Below are 19761 nucleotides of genomic sequence, written 5' to 3'. Positions count from 1 at the left end.
GATTTGTATTAGTACAGAAGCACATGACTTGGGCACACCTGTTCGGCACCGTTTTTTGCATCTCGTCTGAATCTTCCACGATGTGCTGGAGCACCACACACAGCGGCGAAGAAGGTCGGTTGGATGCGTTTGGGATCTCTCCAATTTAGTTTCTTTGGGACTTTACATCGTGTCGGAATTTTTGCAGGCTGCGGATGTGCGCCAGACAGTAGCGCGCCAGTGCGCTTTGCCATAGAAGTCCGTACACTTTCCTGCCACTGTCTGTGGGGCTCCAACGTACTAATAGAAAGCGAGGGCAGCAGATACATTTCCAATCTTCGTACACCGTGTTGACGCTGACTGAGGTGGCCTAGCAAGTCTAACGGGACGTACAAATCGTCTCATTCATCTTTTCCAGGAGGTGTTGAGGCAAGTCAAGCAGCGGTAAACCACTTCGAAAGAGAGCACATAACGTTGAACTACCAGAAACCGGGGGCAGCGGATACACTTCCAATCTGCGTACACCGTGTTGGCGCTGTCTGAAGTAGCCTCACGAGTTTACTGATTGTCTAAAACACCGAGCTTCTCTCTTGTTTGGATCGCTGAAAAGGCTATGGAGTTCCTCACACAGTGGTAAACGAGTGTATGAATTTCTATGAGGCATAGTACAAAACACACTGAGCTCGCTCCTGATTATTTTCATGCTCGTGGAACCTGCAAGCATCATCCTCGCCTAACTCCCACGCAACCACGCAGCGTAAGCAGCCCAAGCGAACCCGAAATTCTTCTTTCAGAAGCTTGCCCTGGAAGGTACCCAGGGTCGCCATGAAATCTTTATGCAGCTCTTTGCTTATCGTTTGATAGTGAAAGAGTTGGGTTTGCCTTGAGCTGTGGTCCGGATTCCTATGGAATTCAGCCGCGGCTGTCCAGAGTAGATACTGAATCAGGCGGCAACTATGCGGTAATTTGGGGTACGCGTACTCCAAGAAAGGCGAGATATCCTTGTCATGCCGCGAAAACAGGATGTCGAGTTGTTGGAGTGAGATCATGACATCCCTCCTCAACCCCAAATTGCCATATGTATGCGCAAACTTGAATAAGTGGAAGAATGTTGTTCGCATGTGAATGAGCTCATCTATGACCGGCGCTGATGACGTTCCCAAGTCTCGAAAAGTCGTGCCATCAGGAAGGCTGGTGTTGTCTTCGAACCTCATAACGACGTGGGTTGCGATCCATCTTTCAAGCGCCTCAAACGTTTCCGGGTGTGTATCATTGAAGCGCATGATACCTATGTATCTGGAACCGGGCATTGACAAGAGTTTAGGTGGGTTTGAGAAGTGGCTGTGAAAGTCAACAGGGCGGTCGTAGTTTTCATAGATTGGCCAACGGTCGACTTGTACCAGTATCAGGGGGACCTTATGTGGATGTGAAGTCAGTCAAAAGGCCCAGCCGGGCGGGCTAAAACACATTACCGGCTCAGCAGGCTGTTTAGGGCCCGTTGCAAGGTTATCTGAGAGGGAAATCGGGGGGATATTGCCGCTGAGTCCTTCGTCCATGTCCATTGTATCCTTGCCCCGAAGCGAGATGGGGGATGCTTGCGGTAGTGGTGCAGTACTGGGTTTAATTGTAACCATATATCATGTCAGCATGTTGTCACAGTGACTTCCTGGTGTACGAGCTTGGAAAATGACCCACTGCGGAGATATGCTAGGGACGACGGAATTTTCTATTTCATCATCTGCCCACTCTGTTTTCGTCTTCTTATACCCGGAGGGTATGCGAGTACGCTGGGAAGGCGTGGCAGGAAGAAACGAAAGTTCAATTTCGTCATCTGCCGACTCTGATCTCGTCCTCTTGTGGAGGGTACGCGAAGACGCAGGGAAGGCATGGCGGGAGGAGACGATGGAATTTGGCTTAAAGGTAACTTTTTGGCATCGAAGGGAGCATCGTGACACGAAGTCTCATCGGGCTCAGGGATATTCTGAAAACGAACGTCTTCCTTTGCGATGGGCTCGACTTACGGTCCTCCCGTCGCTTCAGGCGTCGAATGATCCATGGATTGGCAAACGTGTTTCAACTCGAGCAGAGGAACTTGAGTGGCAATTCAACGGTCAAGGTGCTGATAACGGCACTCCCGTTTTCTTTTCCGCTAACGATTGTCGTTGGAAAAATGCTTTACGATGATTGAGTTGAAGGCTGGGATACGGATGAAGTAGACGATAAAGGAGAGAAGAGAGCACCGCGAGAAGTGGAAGCAACACCGCTCGATTACCGGCCATTGGACTGTATGGAAGGCGCATCTTGGGTCCTCTGTAAACAAATCTCGGGCGGCGATCCTGCAAGTGGAAAGCGTCCTGCAAGTGGAAAGCGTCCTGCAAGTGGAAAGCGTCCTGCAAGGAGCTGACGACGGTAGAAAGGACGCAGTATTCGGCCCCTTCTGTTTGAACGCCTTCCACTAAGTGACCATGCTGTTTAGGATACGTCAACATGCTCTTTTGTGGACTGCTGGCGTAGACCTGTCATATGTCGCCGCAGGTGGCGCGTCCCCGTATTTTTAGATGATTGATTCAAAAGGTATGTCGATGTCTTGAATAGCTATTAAACTCACGAGGCCAACAGCTCTGTGCCCGTCGTTCGATACCGATAGAGTTGTTCTGTCCTTGAGTTGAAGTGTTGATTCGAATCCCATTCAGCCACGCCTTTCGAGAGCAGATACTGAATCAAGGCGCATCCAGCTTGTACTTGTAAAGGTTGGTTCGAATTTGGCATACAAGCGAATCGCGAGTCTTTTGATTGGAAGAGTAGTTGCCGCCACCATCTAACTAGTTATATGGCGTTGATTACATCAGAGTACTGATGGGACGGAAGAGTGGAAGTTGAGAGGCGGTAGTACCAAGCTTTGTGACGCCGAGGAAGACCCGACGCCCACTAGCCCGTTTCCGGCGCCGCCGCCGAAAACACCCAAACAAACACGCCCGCAACGTAGCGTGCATCACCGCCGCTACATCCTCACCAACACGACAGAACTGCGCCCGCGTCGCAAGCTTCGCCCACGCGCCTTCTCACGTCCAGTTTTCAGTGGCTCCCAACTGCCGCGACAATGGCGCCCGCACCTGGAGGCACCCCGGGCCGCAAGACTCGCGGCGGAAACAAGTACTTCGACGTTGGCGTGCAAGGGCGGTACGGAACAAAGAGCTGGACTGCTGTTGAGCGCTTCCGCTAACATACTCGGACAGGAAAACGGGAATAACGCTCGAAGACAAAGGTATTCGGGATGAGTACGGCATGGAACCGCTAGACGGCATCTTCTCGTCGCCGGAGAAGTCTCCCCCAAAGCGTCCGACCGGTCGAAGGTCAGGCGGCACCGTCACAACATCCGAGTCTATGGAGGTTCAAGAGAGTATGTAAAAACAGTGCTTAGGCGCGTTTACTTAGACGTGGGCGCACGTCGGACAATGGCTAATGCGACACAGGCTCCGTTCCCGAACCAACCCAGACGATCAAGTCTCAAAACCTCCTCCGGAAAAGCAAGACGTTCTTCCCTCCGCCTGTCTCGCGCTCGCCGATGAAAACAAACCTCGGATCCTCTCCGCGCCGACAGTCTTCCATGGGTCCCAGGTCCGCCGCACGAAAGTCAATGGGGTCTCCCGATCGCTCCGCATCGCACCCAGCAGTCAGTCGGCGTCTCGACTTTTCCGTTGTAGAGGAGGGTCCGACTAGCTCGACTGTTGCGCGATCAACCCCGGTAGTTAGACATGTGAAGGGCGGACAGCGGCCGGCGCGCCCAGATATCTATGATTTGCAAGAGTCACCAGTGCGTGGGCAAAAGAGGACGTATGAGGAAAGCATCGTAGAGGAAGATCCATACACAAATGGAAATTCGGCATTGCAATTCAATGGGTTGCAAGAGGAATCGCTGTTTCCGCCAATCGAGGACGAATCTTTACAATTTGTGCAAGGAGCCGAGGACGATGACAACGCATTTGGTGCATCTTCCGAGGATTCCTTACCTCTACCGGAGGTCACGCCGCCACCCGCAAAGAAGAGTAGGACAGGCAAAACGGGGAGATCGAACGCGCTCCCTGTGGAAGATGAGCCTTCGATTAGGGAACCCACTCCTAAAGCGACCCAGGTGCAGAGAGGTGGAGTCAAATCCAAAGCTGCACCGAGAATCAAGCCTGCAAAAAGATCATCAATTGCCGAGGAATCAAGCCCAGCGCCGCCTCAACCAAGGAAAAGTGCTCCTGTGCAGCATTCCAGCAAACTCAAGAAAAAAATACCCGAGCCGGAGCCTGAAAAGGAAGAGGACGAGGAGGAAGGCGAGGTCGAAGACGAGATTGAGGATACAGACAGCATGGTCGAGCCGGATTTGATCTTGGAAGAAAGTACAGTGGACGAGGAGCCAAAACCAATGCCACCACCACAAAAGCGCGGGAGGCCGGCAAAGAACAAGGTCAATGTACACCGTGACCAACCGTCTTCCAGCAAACAAGAGTCGAGATTCAAGGTTCCAGCAATTCCGCAAAAGAGGGCACAACGGAAACCAAAGCCAAAGCCAGTGCCTTCAGAACGCGATCCGAATGTCAGATCCGGGTCAGTTGCAGCTTCGCAGCAAGAAAAAGGTGTATCAAAGGCAGTCAGTGAAGCGTCATCTACCGCGAGTACAATTTCAAGACGACCACCCATCGTTCGTGGTCTTCAGCAGCTTCGGCAAGGGACGCCCTTTGAAGACGTAGGCATGCGAACCACGCGATCCGGAAGAGCCTCTGTTAAACCGGTGGACTTTTGGCGGGGAGAAACCATCAAGTACGATCATCTCAGGAACAATGTAGAGATTGTCCGCGCAGATAACCGGTTGGAATTTGAAACTGCTGGGAAGAGGAAAGGGGCTGTGAAACCGAAACGCAGAGCGAAGGTGGAAGAGGATGTGGAGCACGAGCTTGACGATTGGGAGGTTGATCCTGGAAGTCTTACAGGCACTGTAACTGCCTGGGATTCAGAGCTAGGCGTAGCCACAAATGACCACGAAGAGCAAGGTAAGTCATTGAGAAATTTCCGTCCTTGTGTCAAAAGCTTATTCGAGAACAGAACTCGCGATAGCAGAGGAGGGGGTCCCTTTCAAAGACGTATCAGGGGGGCAGTTCCAGTTCGCCAAACTGATTTCTGTTAAGAACTTTTTCGGCGCAGGCATAATCAATCTCCCTCCTGGGGGCTTCAAACGACCGAGGAACGCGCGACAGATGCAATTCGCTTTCTATCTCTTCGACGGGACAGCAGAGGTGACGATAGCGGACGAAAGGTTCACTATACACAAGGGCGGCTACTTTCAAGTACCACGAGGTTAGTTCACTATCATTTCCCCCTCGCGGCTCATATCTCGTCTCGTCCCGTCTCCTCTCCTCCGATCATCCTGTCCCCTTGGCACATGTCCGGCGCCGACTGCACATCTTTGACCATCGAGTCGGTGAGCAGCCTGGCGAAGCGCAGGCAGCGGGAGCGCCTTGGAGTAGCGGCGTTTCCACGGTCTGTACGACGGTGGTCGCTTTATGCTTATACCCCGTTCGGCCATTGCTCTGCGCGTGGCCTAGTTTCGCGGTGCGCTATCGTCGGGAAACGTCGCACGGCAGTCTGGTGTTCTGGCGGTTACGGTCCCGCCCGCGCTGTGTGTTTTCGTGCGGCGCTCATGTGGCGCTGGCCGTGCGAGCTGTGCCACCTCGCTTCCCGCTCTTATCACAACATTCAAAATTGACTGCTATAGTCTGGGCGGCCGACGAGACGAGAGACGCTGCTATATTCCCATCCCTTCCTCTTTAATATTGCACTCTGCACCGCTCTCTTTCTTTTCATGCACTTATTCTCGTGTGCGCGTTAACCGCGTATTGTTCTTCTCGCCGCATCGTTTATGCATCTACCCTACATGCAGCAAGAAGAGCGCAAGGCTAACGAGTGAACCACGGTTCGCATCATGCAGGCAACCTCTACAGCATCGAGAACAAGACGACGGGCTTTACGCGGCTTTTCTTCGCGCAGGCCAACGAGAAACCTGCTTCCGGCGACTCATGACGCAACGCCGCCCCTGCCTATTGCAATTTGCGGTAATGCGTTCCCGCGTGAGTGTTGGGTGTGAGACAGAGCATTGGGTACAAAAGCCAAGTGTGCGACGCTGGCTGGGCATGGCCACCTGCTGTTTCCCGCGTTCAGATAAATGGAAAAATGGGTCACGAGATCACGGTGTCATGGTTCTTCTTGGGCGTTTGCTTTTATATACCACTGTCTGGTGTTCTTGCTAGCGCTTGCTTAGTTATATTTTTGGGTTAGCCCGGTCTCCAACGATTCTTTTTGATCACGTCTATCCACGGGTCTTATGCGTACGTGGGAAAGTGAGTGTTTCTGTACAGCTGTTGCACACGGTGAAGCGCAGTATCTCGACCCTGGTGGCTCCGGCATCGGGAGAATGGCGGTGGGTTTGAGAATGTCGGGAACGGGCATGAGATGGCGTGACGGACGGTCGGGGGGAAGGGCGGGTGGTTGCACACCGTTGGGCAGGGGGAAAAGGTGATCATGCGGGAATGGTGGCAGGGGTTTGGCGGATGCGCGTGCTCAAGCTTTGTGGGGTTGGGGCTTTCCGTGATGCGGTGTAACGTTTTGTAAGGCGGCAGCAGTCAGCGATGGGAGAGAGTGAGGTAGGTGTTTGAGTACACAGAAGTTCATAAGATGTCCGTGGACGATGGGTGATATGGTATGTGGATGGTGTGGATGTCTAGGAGAATGTGAGAATATCTGACGCAGAGGGGTAGGTCACGCGACTGTCACGAGTGGTATGATCCATTCCTCGCCTTCATTAAAGGTCAAGCCACAGTAGTAGAAATACTCGAAGATCAAGAAGTGGCATGTGTTGAGATAGACAAGATTCTACCGCCTTGGACTTCGATCAGAGCCTCATCCTAGCGGATCTGGGTGTGCAGAGTTGCAGGGCCTTGGCCGGGCTGAACGCTGGGGAGATCACTGGCACCGATTTTGAAATCTAGAGCAGTGTATAGCTTCCCGAGACTGCGATCTTGTGTGAATTGAGGAGGCGATTTGTGCATCGAAACCACACGTATTGTTAAGTCGTTGCCGGATGTAACTTTCTCGACGGTCTCGACATTGAATGTGCATACGTGACTCTACCGTGCATCTCGATCGCACAATCCTCGTCCTGCTGTCATCTAACGGAGCAAAGTTGTTGATCCCTTCCTAAAGAGCAGAGTAGCAGTGGGTTACTAGCCCTTGACTATTGTACGTGCCTGGATGCATTCATGTGTTTCTTCTTCATATGTGACTTGGCTTCCAAGAGTGTGGTGTATCTGCACATCTCAAGCGGTGCCGTAGTTGTAGCGGACGAACTCCGAGGGGGTGATGTCGTGTTGGATGCTACTGTGGTGCGAGGGTAGAGGCACGCCGCCTGGGCACGTCACTGCGAACGAAAGATGGTGATCTCGGTGTCGCCGCTCGCGATGTTGAACAAGAGAGATGCATGATATATTAGAACTGCCATCATATTGACACTCTTGAATGTTAATACCCTTAGCTTAAGTCTGGAAACCTCAGGGGAGGAGTTGTAGGCTACCTCCCTAGCAATGGCCTGGCTACCCGAGTATCAACAACGTTTCCAAATAACTCCTTCCCATGTTGTGATCCACTACAGCAGCTTATCTTTCCTCTATTGTTTCTATGCGGACGCTACGGTGCTTCAGCCGTTCATAGGTGAAGGGGTGATCTGCGCGTTCGTAGAAGAGTGACGGATGGCGAGAGATCGGAAGGTTCAGCGACGAAAGAGGACTCTCGGAGTTATTCCTACAACTTCAAGAAAGGCTTTAGCAATGGTCCAGTCGATAGAGATTTGAAGTTAAAACTGAGTTGGGAAAGGAGTTCGTGCTTCAGTCATACTTGCTTTTCTCAACGAGGGGGTTGTGAGGGTCTCCATCTGATACTTCAGTATCTTTACTTCTACCATAATCAATCGGACATTGTTGCTGCTCTCCAGTGATGTTATCAATTGATATAATATTCTCCACCAGGCTTCAGGTGTCTCAAACAACATTACCTTACATTGCACCGAAGTCGCCGCCCCGGGCGGCTCTCGCGGCACGTCTTCTCAGCGCCCGACGCCATCTTCAAACCGCCCCCCACATATCCCTCCTACCCACAAGATACTCGCTCACGAGCGCAAGGATAAACCTGAACAGATAGTTTGAGGCGTAATCACCGCGTCCTCGTGATCACTGAACCTTAACAGCACTCAAACAGGCGATCCGAGGTCACTCCTCCACCCCCAAGCCCAACACTGACCAAGCAAAGCCGCAATCTCAGCTTCAACTCCCCCATAGGCTACTGAGAGACGGCGAGTATATCTTCGGTGTAGGAGTAATCACGTCAGCTCGTCCCGTCCCGTCCTCGGAGCCCCAGAACCTCACCATTCCAAAGCTCAAACCGCCGTCCGTGCTGGCTCGAGCATCTCCTCGCCAACCATCGATATCACGACCCTGTTTCGAGATCTGTGCGGCGCGCCTACGGGGCTCTCCACACGCCGGGATCGTGCTGAGACAGCATCATGCCGCTGATAATGCACCTGCCGCCCACACTTCCCTTGCCGTTCATGTCCGTCAGTGACGATGTGACAGAGTGATAGTAGCAAGCGAGGTCCACTGTGTCCACTAGCGGCGTCACCATTCGAAAACGAGCGCTCCGGGACTTCCAATTGATCAGATAACTGATAATGGGTACCCTTTCTGGAGCTGCGTCCCGGCTCGGCACGATCCAGATTCAAGCCAGAGTCTAGGAGATCCGCTCTTAATCAAACTGACGCCTCATTGTAGACAATGACCATCCATGTCCCCTTTCCGCGTGACTGTGTGCTTCTAAGCTGACTGGCGGCGAATTCTTGTTTGGAGGGGGGCACAATCGACTTGAGACCCACTGCTGCTGAGCTGTGAAGTCAAAGTCAGTTCGTCCTGAAGCTGTGAGGAGTGCCTCACCACTCACCACCACCCTCTAGCCCCCTCCTTCAGGCCCCCAACGAGACGCACAACAGAATCTTCTATCCCACTCAACCCTCGTATCTTCATCTTAGCATCGCTTCAGCACTCGTCCCACCAAATTGCCCAAGCTCCTGCACACTCACAAACCCCGTTCCCTGACGCAGTTCCTCAACCCAGTTACCTTCTGTACAGTCCCTATTTAGGGGCTCGCGATCAGCTCATCTGCACTCCAGCAGCACTCTCGGCACCCCATCGATGCCATTGCTCAAGTTCCTGCACATCCCCCATCCTCTCGAGGCGCACACACGTCCATTGAACCCGACTCGTTCCACCTACAGCTCAGCAACCACTCTCGGCACCAAGCTGTCTGCACACACGTCAATCGGATCGATCCACGCCCGTACATTCCCAACATTCCCAACATTCCCACCACCCACAGCCTCACTCTTCTCCCTCCCTCCTCCCCTCCAGCATGCGAGCCCAACTTGGAACACCCACCTATGTCACCTGCCATGACGCGCATGGGGGGACCTTGAACATGGGGAGTGGGTCTCTTGCTGCAGTGCACAGCTGTTCCACCCCACACTGCGCAAGCAACCGGTCTGTTGGACACCCACAAAGCAATGTACATGTATGGGTGGCCTTTCCCCCCCGTTGACTCACGCGCCCCCCATCCAAGGCTCGCCATCTAGGGCTGCATAAAACGGTGAGGGCGAGAAAAGCGCTGCTGTCGCGTTGGCACTCACCCGTGGGCCACGTAACGCGAACAACTTGCATAATTTTGCGCTGAAAAGCATGCGAGTGTGCGTGTGTATGCGTTAGGCCCGTTCGTCCCACGACCGAATGAAAAGTTTTCGGAATAGCTAAATCTATTTTCGACGTGTTGGCACTAACCAGCTGCAAGCTGATGGTTAGTGTGTGCAATAGCTTCGGAAGAGCACGAAGCGAGAAATGCAGGAAACAAGGCGTGCTGTTGGTGATCTGCTGCTGGGTTAGTTTGGCAACAGCTGTCAAGCGCGAAAAAAAAAAAATTCTCTGCTTTGTTAACCTGCATGGAAAGATCGAGAAGGATGGGCGTGGCCAGTGTCATGCTGTGCTACACACAGTCAGCGGTGACTGCTCCGCTGGCTTGTTGGCGGTGTTTTGTTGGCTCAAGCTGAGCAGTGTGCAGAATTGGCCGTCGTTTTCATGATCTGAGTGTTCACGGCATTTTGGTGGTAGGAGGAGTGCGGTGTTCGTAAAAGGATAATCATACGTTCATAGCCATGATGGCTGTTTGTCCTTATTCTCTTCTATATAATGTAGTTTGTGTTGTGTGTGTTCCCACCGTTCCCTTGCCCAGTGTCCCATCCCAGCTGTATATGTAGTTATATCGGTATATCCGCAAAATGCCACGAAGAACCCGCCTGTGCAGCCAAAACCTACGCTCATGCTTGCGACCAAAAGCCAGAGAAACAAAGGAAACGAACCAAGGATATTTAGGAAAGACAACTCAGAAACAGAAAAGGAAAGGAAAAAAAAAAAGGCTTGCTGGTGTAAATGCACAATCATGACCGCCAATACGTTCGTGTGAATTAGATATAGTGTGGGTTTAAGCAAGGAAACAACAAAACAGACAGATATCCAGCCCGACCGACGCTTGCTATGAGTGAGATGAGACAAAATACCGACGATGATAATGATGATGAGAAGTGAAACAGAAAGGACAGATGTCCGCCCAACGCTAAATGCCACAATCGTTTGCCGCGCGAAGATAAAAAGTAAGGAAAGAACAGAGATGAAAAAAAGGTTTCTAGGCGGAAAAAAGGATCCACCAGATCTCATCCAACTCGCGACCGGAACCGAGGTATCTACCAAAATTCATTCCTGTTCCACCCATGCCTTGTGTGAAATTCCTATGCTCTTATCGGTTCCAGCCCGAGTGCGTGTGTGTACTGCCCGACTCCTAATCTTGATCCTTCGCAGATCCCCTTCAAAGCACAATCGTAATTCTTTATAGCAGTCTAGGTCGAGGAGCTTCGACCGTGACATCCACCTCGAGACCGAAGCTCAGACTTGAAGCGCGGTCTGTTCACGCAGATTGATGGCATGTCGAAGCACCCCCGACCTAGCCAGCCGACTCTACTCTTTCATCACTCCTTCCTAACCTCCACCTCTTCCTCTTTCGTGACGCTCCCAGTCCCACTGCGCTGCGACGTACTCTCCGGGCTTCTCGTCCCCTGACTCCTCGGCCCACTCTTCATATCCCTAGACTCAACACCACTAGCGCTGGCATCAACACTGCTCTCACCTCCCGCCATCTCAATCTCCCTCCTCTTTCTGAGATACGGTTCTACAAACCCCACACTCTCCCTATCCCTTTTCTGTCCCGTCTCCTGAAGCACCGGCGCCGTCCTGGGACCGCCACCACTCGCTATTTCGCTTTCAGAGACCGGTTGCAGTGCTGGTAGCTGTGGACCCAACTGCGGTGGTAGGCTAGATCTCGACCTCGATCCTGATCCGTCGGAGCGGCGGCGGCTGATAGAGCTATTGCGGCGAAGGCGGGGCGGTGGTCCACTATCTGAGCGTTGGTGAAGGAGATGGGGCGGGTGAGGGTGCGGTTGGTGGTGCGATGGGTGAGGATGGTGGTGTTGGCCTGGCCCAGGGGTTTGGCTCTGCGGAATGTTGGCGGGCGTGAAGTGCGGCGTTGCTGGGCGACCGGAAGGGGGCGATGGAATCCCGGTGGCTGAAGGGTGGAGCTGGAAGACGGGCGCATTGGCTCGGGCGCTCATCTCTTGCTCGCCCAGCTGCCAGTGCATGCTCTCGGCGGACCTCCAGGGGATTTGCATCTCCGAGGCCACCTTCTGCCACATCTGGTCTTTGAATCTGTTTGCAGTGTTAGTCAAGCTCAAAAGATGTCTGAAGGGGTAGTGAAGGGATGGACTCAGGACGCTTTGGAACGCAATGTGGCAGATGATGACCAAAATCCAAATGTGCTCGTGGGAGCGAGAAAAGCGATAGGAAAGTGGTAGACCAAATGTTTGCAGCGTTGTGCGCCCCGTCTTGTTCGAAGGGCGGTGGTTGAGGGTTGGGACCTACCGAGCATAGAGTCGCGCCAGCTTGTTTTTCTTCTCTTCGTCCCAAACTGCGCGCTTTTCAAGGTAGTTTTGGTATCGTAGTCGGCACGCGATGGCTGATCGTCCGGGAAAGTGCTTTGCGATGTCTTCCCATTTCATTCCTGTGCCTCTAAGCTCGATGATTAGATTGTCCTCCTCTTGACCCCATTTCGACTGCCGCTTAGCTGGGCTCTCCTCTGGCAGCGGAGTCTGGGAAGCTGCACGCCGGATGGGCGGAAGTGGAGGCGATCCATGGGATAAAGCGGGAGGGGCTGCGCCCTGTGGACCAGAGTAGAGCGGGCGGAAGCTCTGTGGATGCTGTAAAGGGTCAGATTGCGCGTGCTGCTGCTGGAGAACAGACAACGGTTGCAGTACCGGTCCGCCTTGCATTGAAGGTACGCCTATAGAGATGGTGGAAGGCGGTCCGGATGTCGTGTAGGGTGATGGAGCAGCGTACGGAGATGCGGCATATGCTGGTGATGCTGTAGCGAACGCTGGAGAAGTGGTGGCATACGAGGAAGGCGACGGCGTGTACGCCGATGGTGCCGTGGTGTATGCCCTTGTCGCACCAGAGGACGAAGCTACTGATGTAGCACTTTTCGTGCTCTTGGTGCTCTTCTTGCTCGAGGGAGACTCGGAGCCTCGAGGCTCGAGTAGGAGATTGATATCCACGACGGCTGATGTGGGCTAGCCCTGAGCCAGCCCATTCGTAATCGACAGCGACTTTCTTTCCTGCCCAAGCTGCACAGAAGAGTTTCGAGATGGCAACGAGGTGGATGACAATTGGGGTCAAAGTCAATGGTTGAGTGCTGGGGTTGATACCTGAAGTGGCGGACGGCGACCCTAATATCAAATGCAGCTCGCTACAGTTCGCTACCGCCGAGTACTCGATGGAAGTAGATGGTTCGAGATAATTCCGGTCAAGCACGTCGCATGCTGTGACTTGGCGTGCGTTTGTAGGCCCAAAGGAGGGCGGAGACGCTGCTGCGGCCTGTTGTCGGGTCGAGGTGAGGCTTGACGTTGGGCTTGACTCGTCAGGCAGACAGCGATGCGCTGCGCGAGGCTCTTCGGCTGCAGTGACGATGACGACAAGATGGGATGGAGGGTGTGTTGTCCAGAGATGTACAGTCACGCTGGTTGCTGGTAACAACACGCCGGCGAGAGTACGGGGAATAGAGCGGGTGGAGAGCCCGTGAGTTCGATGTTCTTAAGATGTGCCGTGGTGGGCGAAAGTGACCAACTACAAGTACTGATGTAGCTTCCGTGCTCTAAGTGGCTGCCCTCGCAAGCTATTTAGGAAGTGTTCAGGGCCGGTTTGGCAGGGGAGTGAAACATGGCCAGCCAATCGTTCAGAGGGGGCTCGCTCGAGGCATAGCCACTGAAGACAACAAGAAAGAAGAAACGTTTGGACTCAGGAGGATGGGATGCGCCCTGGGAAGCGGAAGATTTGATGGATGCAGCAAACTGCTGGGACGACAATGGCATGCAGCTCCCAGGCGCCACACTGCACGTCCGAGGCAGGGGTCCGGCTGGGATGACCCACGGACTAAAATAGTCACAGCTGATCCCAGAGGGCGTGCGGAGGGCTAACGACGTGTGGAGCAAAAGAAAGGCGTCGTGGGTGGTGTTGCGGGCCTGGCGTGCGCAAAGCGAGCAGCGCAGTGACGTGTCGCACACCCTGGACAGACAGTAGACGGCGCAGTAAACAGACTGCTGGCTTCAGCAGCAGCGAGAGCAGACCATCGCTGTCGTCCCGGCTGCCAGCAGCCAGCGCTCGAGGGAGGGCAGCCAGTCACGGCGGCGGTGAAGGGTGCCAGGGAGCGCGCATCTCGCGAGACGTCAAGCGCGATGACCTGGCTCTGAGGCGAACAAGATCTACACCTCGCGCCCTGCCCTACGGCGTCTGATCTCAAGGGAGGCAAGCCTCGCGAACAGGGCGGTGCAGTGTGTGAGGTGGCATAAAGCTTGACTCGTTGCGTCAGTGAACGTTCCTCGCGGCCACGCCCATCCCGGCGGAATGCTGCAACAACAACGACGTTATAGTAGCGGTGAACTGCCGGCCAGCTGGCCGGCCGCTGTCCTTCTCGAGCGTGCTGTTCCTGGACGCCCTGCCAGTGCGAGAGAGCCGGCCGCACCCGTCGGAGGCATTTTGCGTGCAACGCTAGCATACGGCTCCCACGTGAGCGCCCGACGTCGTTCAGGGACTATGCTGTGCCGCGAGGGCCAGTCTGGCGCAGATATCAACGTGCAGACGCGCGGCTGCAGAGAGAGGCACTGGAAGCTTCTCTACGGACGCAGCAAGCCCGAGGGTAGCTGCATCATTGCATCAGTCTCGAGCAGGGCTTGGACCACGGAGCGAAAGAACGGTGGGCATGGCGGTGAAAGCGCCTGAATCAAGGCTCGAATCGTGGGCACTTCTGGTGGTTTGAGCGAGGTTTGGGGCTCGATCGCGGGCAGGACATCGCCGCCGGCGCATGAGCCGGACTCCTGGCAGCGCACGGAGCCGGAGTTCATCGCATCATGAGGCGGAAGCGCACGTTGACGTTGCTGCTGTCGGTGCCAATACACCAGTTTCTCACAGACGGGGCCATCAGTTTTCCAACGCCCCGGTCAGAGGTCCCGGCAGCTCGTCCACAGCGGCCTCATCCTGCGCAGCGCGACCACCCATTGGCCCGCCGCCAGCCTCGTTGCAGCCCTCAACATCTGGCGGTCGACGCAAGCTGTGGTTGGACGCGGCAATCTGGGGATGTCATGGCTGAAGTGCCAGCTGGCCGCGTGCCCGATTCTCCAGGCCCAGCCGAACCAGTTCACCAGATGTCTGCAGAGACTGCTCTAGCGCTGGAGCTGTATTTTTAGGGCCCTCTGCTAGGATAGGCGGTGAGGCCTGGCCCAAAGCAGCACGTTGGGAGACGACATCGACTACGAAGTGGCTGCGGCGTGCTGTTCGCGAATTCCCTGATGCCAGCGCGACGACGTGGACAAGATCGCTGCCTCCGCCTGCCCAGGGCGCCGATGCCATGATCGAGTCCATGACCAGCTGTCACTCTCGATGCGAGCTGCTTGCTGTCCAATGCGCATCTGCGCCGATATTGCAGGCCCAGGAGCGTGCCGAGGAACCCAGACGGTCTGTGTCAAGCAATTGCCGGCTTGGCTGACGATAAAGTGAAGCATTGACAGGAACGGATGGACAAAAGAAAGCAAATAGCCGCCTCGAGGCCGACAACAGGCCTGACTGACGTCCGAATGCTGCCCAAAATGCGACCTATGACCCCACGGTGGGGGATGTGTTCGGGCAGTGCGGGCAGAGGCTCGTGGGGGCTTGCAGTTGACAGGCTGGCGTGGGATGAGGCGGACAAAAGCTCCGTGTTGATCGCCCTGGAACGGGGTGGAGAGACACCCCGTGCATATCACGTGGTCTTGTACATCATGCTACGCCAAGCAGTGAGCAAAATCTCCGCGGGCGTCCGAAACACCGGCGAGTGTCAACACCAGGGGCTCACCACCACAGACCACCAAAGCATCGCCAGATCCCACGGACGCCGTTGCATTTTGACGACGTGACGACGCCGGCTGCAAGCGCCCGCGCCGAGCGCCCCTGTCTGCGCGAGCCTGAGGATTAGCTGCGCTGGGGATCACTTGCAACCCAACTGCAGCCCCTTCACTCGCAGTAATAATTGGTGCCTCATACATCCCCTTTGCCCAGCCCAGTCCGCTTCTGGCTCGCCCTCTCCGTGCTTCTCCCGAAACGGCAGCTTTTCGTTCTCCCAATCCATCCCCATCGTCCGCCGTCACAATGTCTCTCCAATCTGCGGCCGACGTGCCCATCCTCATCACCTCTGCAAACTCGTCGTCTGAGCGCCGAGTAACGCCCTCGTGGAGCATAGCGCAATTCAGGACGCGCCTGGAGCCCATCACGGGTATCCCGGCCTCCGCGCAGAAGCTCTCGCTGCGGGTGGGCTCCCAGGATGCCATTGCCGTCGAGGCCGCCGACGAGGACAACACGCAGCTGGCGGCGTTCCCGCTGCAGGCCTACGCCGAAATACATGTAAGTTGGATGCGCTTTCGTGTCGTCGTTGCTACGCCATGGCCTCGACCCCGATCTAACGGCGCTGCCGTATCGCCGCCTGCCACATTTCTGGTGTTTTGGGCCCTGGCGGGATCCCCGGTCGAGGCTCCATCCTTATTCTGGCTTTGCTTTTGGCTGCCAGCAATCCCCATCTTCACAAGCCACCACGACCCTGGATTGCGTTGGTGACGGAGCGCCTGTCGTCGGCCAGCGCGCTGCTTTTTGCGCTCGCTCCCACGCCGAAACATGCACCCCGGACGCCGCCCCAAAACACCTCTGCCTCACTGCCAGCGCCTCCTCGACCTGTTCGCCGACGTGTCCGATCCTGGAGAAGCCCGTGATCTGTTCCCACATCTTCGCCTCAACGTTTTTGCTTTTCTGGTCGCGGCGCTTCGAGACTGGCAGCGCTTCTCGTTGTCATGTACCCTGCTCCAACCCTATGGAGGCCCCACTGCTTTGATCTCACCACCACTCGCTTGCAACGGCAACATATTTGACGCAATATCAAACGTCGCAACCTAGACCCGCTCTGATCATGTTCCCAGGTCGTAGACACGCGCCCGCCGTCGGCCCGAACCGACTTCTCGGACGTGTCCGCCGTGGCCAAGTACACCATGCCAAGCACCGAGTATGAGACGCGCAGCGACAGTGTCCTGGCCTGGAAAAAGGCGCAGAAGCTCGGTCGGTTCGACCCGAACGCGCCCAGCCTGGAGGAGCAGAAGATTCGAGCCCTGGAAAGGGAGGTCGAAGAGCGAGGTAAGCACCGTAACGTTAGCATGGATCTTTGTTTTTCCGCATCCTTGCCCAACCTGTCCCTACGTCGTGAGGAGAGAATTCCGGGCGCTTGAACCGACAAGAGCGCATGCTTTCAGGCGGCCAAAAAGCAAAGAGCTTCGTCAAGTCTCTGAGAGGCGGCTGCAGGGGAGCATCTGTTGCGGCCCCCGCGTGCTCGAGCGATTCCCGAGGCTGCATCACCATCTCGCGTACCTCACAGCTATCCATTTCGGGACGCGGCTGCATCTGAGGCTTTCCACTCAAACCCCGCAATCAGACACCTTGACAGGACGTCGTCGTATAGCTCTTGCGGCTGACGAATCCTCCGACGGCGGGTGTTCTGGACAAGATCGCTTTTGGACACTTGCCGCAACATTGGACATAAGATCAGCATGTAATGCTTGCGATCAAGCGCACACCTCGCCAATCTAGGAGCCTTGGCTCCACGAGGACCGTTTGCCAGTATCTGTCACATTGTTGGTCTTGGTCGATCGGCGTAGATCACACCCTCCATATCAAGCCACCAGCCTCACAAAATTCAACAACAAGGGTCGTCTCAAACCTGGCCTTCAAGCTCACTCTATCAGCCGCCACCAACACTCCAGACGGTGGACAATGGCGTTTCTCCACATCTCGCCTTCGTCAACGCCACCAGCCTCACTCTACCAGACCCCAGACATACCACCCTCAAAAACGCAGCACGCATTGAAGCCACGCAAAACTCATTCTACGTCATTTCCGAACACCAGGGTCCTGATCGCAAGGACTTGCAACCGGCGCGCCCACCGCCTCACTCACCATCTCTCCACCACGCGACGCCATGCGCTCCTGCCCAGCCTCAACTCCACAAAAATAGGATCCTACCGGCTCTCGCTTCCCGTTCCCCGCAAAAGAAAAACCACATGCCGCTAACTCCGTTACCTCACTGAATTCCTGTCCAACCCAGTCCGCCACCACCCCATCCACTCCCTCTACCTCTCCACATCTACCCACTCCACCACCCTCCTGAGTCTCTAACTAACACGATTCCCTTAGGCCTTTCGCTCTCCACCCGCATCCGCCTCCTCCCCCCGACCGACGCGCGGCGCGGCACAATCCGCTTCATCGGCCCCGTGCCCGAGCTGCCGGGCCTCGGGCCGTGGATCGGCGTCGCGCTGGACGAGCCGACGGGCAAGAACGATGGCAGCGTCAAGGGGGTGCGGTACTTCGAGACGGGAAAGAACCGGGGCGCGTTTGTGCGGCCGGAGCGGTGCGAGCCGGGGGAGTGGGAGGAGTTGGGGGTGGAGGGAGAGGACGAGGAGATGTAGGTAGGTTTAAGGGAGGAAGAAAAGCGGGGGAGGGGTGGGAGGGAGAAGATTGATGAGAAGGGGTTGTGCTGTGGTTAGGGGAACGGGTGGTAAAAAAAAAAAGATAGATGCCAATGAACAGATTCAATCTACTCAAACTCTTGAAGAATGCCGTGGTGTGATGTGATGTGATGATGAGGCTTATGCAATTCTACTCCCTACTAAGTCTACAACTTCCTAACGAGAAGGAAAAGATAACGCAAAACGTAGCGCCTCGCTGAATGCAGTGGGACCGGGGGTATAATGACAAAAACAACAAAGCTTAGCAAAACAATAAACGGCGTACAAACGATTCCTCCGGGAGCGAGCTATATGTCCAAGAATGCGTGTCTGACAGTTACACTAAAGGCTGCGTGCTATATTAAGACGATTGCTATTCCTTCCTCCCCTATGCGTAGATGTGTGTTGTATGATACGGTAAGATCATGTACTGGGATATCACTACCTCCGGGCCTGTGTACGTGACAGAGTTTAGCAACCTGACTGGTAGGAGCATCGTTATATGGGAGGGTTTATGCTTACAGAACTCCCCAGCCCGCCCACCACGGCCCTCTGCCGTCCAAGCCAGCTCTTGGGCGCCTCGCTGCGCCGCTGTAGCACGACCGTGTTGCTCTGCAGCCGCGTCGTCATGTCGTACCACGCCGTGGTGATGAGCTTGTTTTCGCGGCGGAGGTTGTCGACTTCCTGCTGGAGTGACTCCTGTGAAGCTATTAGAATATGTGACAGGATCGATGAGGGGAAATGAGAGGATGGGAGTAGGGCCAGGGACAAAGTGCTTGATTGAAGGAGACTCACAGATATTTGGCCGCCTCCTTCTCGCTGGGCTTTTTCGAGTTCGAGCTTCATGGCGTCCATGGTTGACTTTTGGGTCTGTATCTCCTATGTTTTGTTAGCAGATATCCCGAGTTACTGCGAAGTCGCTGACGGGTCCAGAGTGATGTGTCGTGGAAAGTGGGAAAGACGAAACATGGTGGAGATTGCGAAAGCGGCAGAAGCGTGCAGGGGAGTGTCGAACAGTCCCATTGAAGGGGACTAACATCTCTTCGGCGCTCTCCTGAAGGACCCAAACCATCTGCCCCACATATTTGGCGGAGGATGATGAGATAGCTCAACCGGAGAGAGCTCGTTGGGAGAAAGCGTGACCGAGACGTTCACGTTGAGTTTCGTGGGCGACGTTGTCCGAAAAAGAAGAACAGTATCCTCCTTAATAGGAGAAAGAGGGACTTGAAAGGTAGATTGGAAGGTTGAGAGGAGAGTAGAGTCTGATGGACTAGGATCATTCGCCTCCAGGAGAATTTTGCTTACTTTCTTTGCGGCATCGAGGGCTGCCTGCCCGCTTTGAAGGCGGTCCGTGATATCCATCGCGGTCGACTCCAAGCTCTTGGCCTTTTCTTCGGGCGACGCGTGGAGGACAGACTCGATCTGCTCTCGAATCTGTTTCAGCAGCTCCGCAGATCGCAATTGGCGAAGCTCTTCGGGTA

General features: G+C 54.9%; 6 protein-coding genes across 6 annotated transcripts; 3 read left to right on the top strand and 3 right to left on the bottom strand.

Moving 5' to 3' along the window:
* Positions 1 to 470: 470 nt before the first annotated feature.
* On the bottom strand, positions 471 to 1477 carry BDZ99DRAFT_279109 (uncharacterized protein). Its single transcript, XM_033713976.1, has one exon. It carries the CDS (start codon positions 1287 to 1289, stop codon positions 633 to 635), a length of 657 nt encoding a protein of 218 aa, XP_033578637.1. The 5' UTR covers positions 1290 to 1477; the 3' UTR covers positions 471 to 632.
* On the top strand, positions 1390 to 2480 carry BDZ99DRAFT_461677 (uncharacterized protein). Its single transcript, XM_033719674.1, has one exon. It carries the CDS (start codon positions 1666 to 1668, stop codon positions 2161 to 2163), a length of 498 nt encoding a protein of 165 aa, XP_033578636.1. The 5' UTR covers positions 1390 to 1665; the 3' UTR covers positions 2164 to 2480.
* A 599-nt stretch (positions 2481 to 3079) lies between these two features.
* BDZ99DRAFT_475198 (uncharacterized protein) lies at positions 3080 to 5324 on the top strand (the record flags this gene model as incomplete). Its single annotated transcript, XM_033721964.1, has 4 exons — positions 3080 to 3159; positions 3216 to 3379; positions 3453 to 5015; positions 5068 to 5324. The coding sequence occupies 4 exons, from the start codon at positions 3080 to 3082 to the stop codon at positions 5322 to 5324; spliced, it is 2064 nt and encodes a 687-aa protein (XP_033578635.1).
* Positions 5325 to 6240: 916 nt separating this feature from the next.
* Positions 6241 to 6700, bottom strand: BDZ99DRAFT_461676 (uncharacterized protein). The gene has a single exon (XM_033719673.1). It carries the CDS (start codon positions 6466 to 6468, stop codon positions 6277 to 6279), a length of 192 nt encoding a protein of 63 aa, XP_033578634.1. The 5' UTR covers positions 6469 to 6700; the 3' UTR covers positions 6241 to 6276.
* A 5040-nt stretch (positions 6701 to 11740) lies between these two features.
* On the bottom strand, positions 11741 to 12484 carry BDZ99DRAFT_440567 (uncharacterized protein; the record flags this gene model as incomplete). Its single annotated transcript, XM_033717723.1, has 2 exons — positions 11741 to 11864; positions 12078 to 12484. Coding segments are annotated over 2 exons (531 nt in total), but the record flags the coding sequence as incomplete, so codon positions are not given.
* A 3091-nt stretch (positions 12485 to 15575) lies between these two features.
* BDZ99DRAFT_461671 (uncharacterized protein) lies at positions 15576 to 18266 on the top strand. The gene is made up of 3 exons (XM_033719672.1): positions 15576 to 16139; positions 16706 to 16916; positions 17970 to 18266. Exons 1-3 carry the CDS (start codon positions 15888 to 15890, stop codon positions 18239 to 18241), a joined length of 735 nt encoding a protein of 244 aa, XP_033578632.1. The 5' UTR covers positions 15576 to 15887; the 3' UTR covers positions 18242 to 18266.
* Positions 18267 to 19761: the final 1495 nt, after the last annotated feature.

Source organism: Mytilinidion resinicola, assembly GCF_010093595.1.
Source record: "Mytilinidion resinicola strain CBS 304.34 unplaced genomic scaffold BDZ99scaffold_7, whole genome shotgun sequence".
Taxonomy (NCBI): domain Eukaryota; kingdom Fungi; phylum Ascomycota; class Dothideomycetes; order Mytilinidiales; family Mytilinidiaceae; genus Mytilinidion; species Mytilinidion resinicola.
The sequence above is the reverse complement of the archived record's forward strand: the minus strand, read 5'-3'. Positions and strand labels throughout refer to the sequence as shown.

What these genes read in the sequence shown, in the direction of transcription:
- BDZ99DRAFT_279109 (XM_033713976.1), bottom strand. Translation starts at nt 1,289, where the DNA reads ATGCCCGGTTCCAGATACATAGGTATCATGCGCTTCAATGATACACAC.
- BDZ99DRAFT_461677 (XM_033719674.1), top strand. Translation starts at nt 1,666, where the DNA reads ATGACCCACTGCGGAGATATGCTAGGGACGACGGAATTTTCTATTTCA.
- BDZ99DRAFT_461676 (XM_033719673.1), bottom strand. Translation starts at nt 6,468, where the DNA reads ATGCCCGTTCCCGACATTCTCAAACCCACCGCCATTCTCCCGATGCCG.
- BDZ99DRAFT_461671 (XM_033719672.1), top strand. Translation starts at nt 15,888, where the DNA reads ATGTCTCTCCAATCTGCGGCCGACGTGCCCATCCTCATCACCTCTGCA. An exon ending in AGGCCTACGCCGAAATACAT is followed by an intron (nt 16,140 to 16,705) that starts GTAAGTTGGATG and finishes TCATGTTCCCAG; the next exon opens with GTCGTAGACACGCGCCCGCC. An exon ending in AAGGGAGGTCGAAGAGCGAG is followed by an intron (nt 16,917 to 17,969) that starts GTAAGCACCGTA and finishes CGATTCCCTTAG; the next exon opens with GCCTTTCGCTCTCCACCCGC.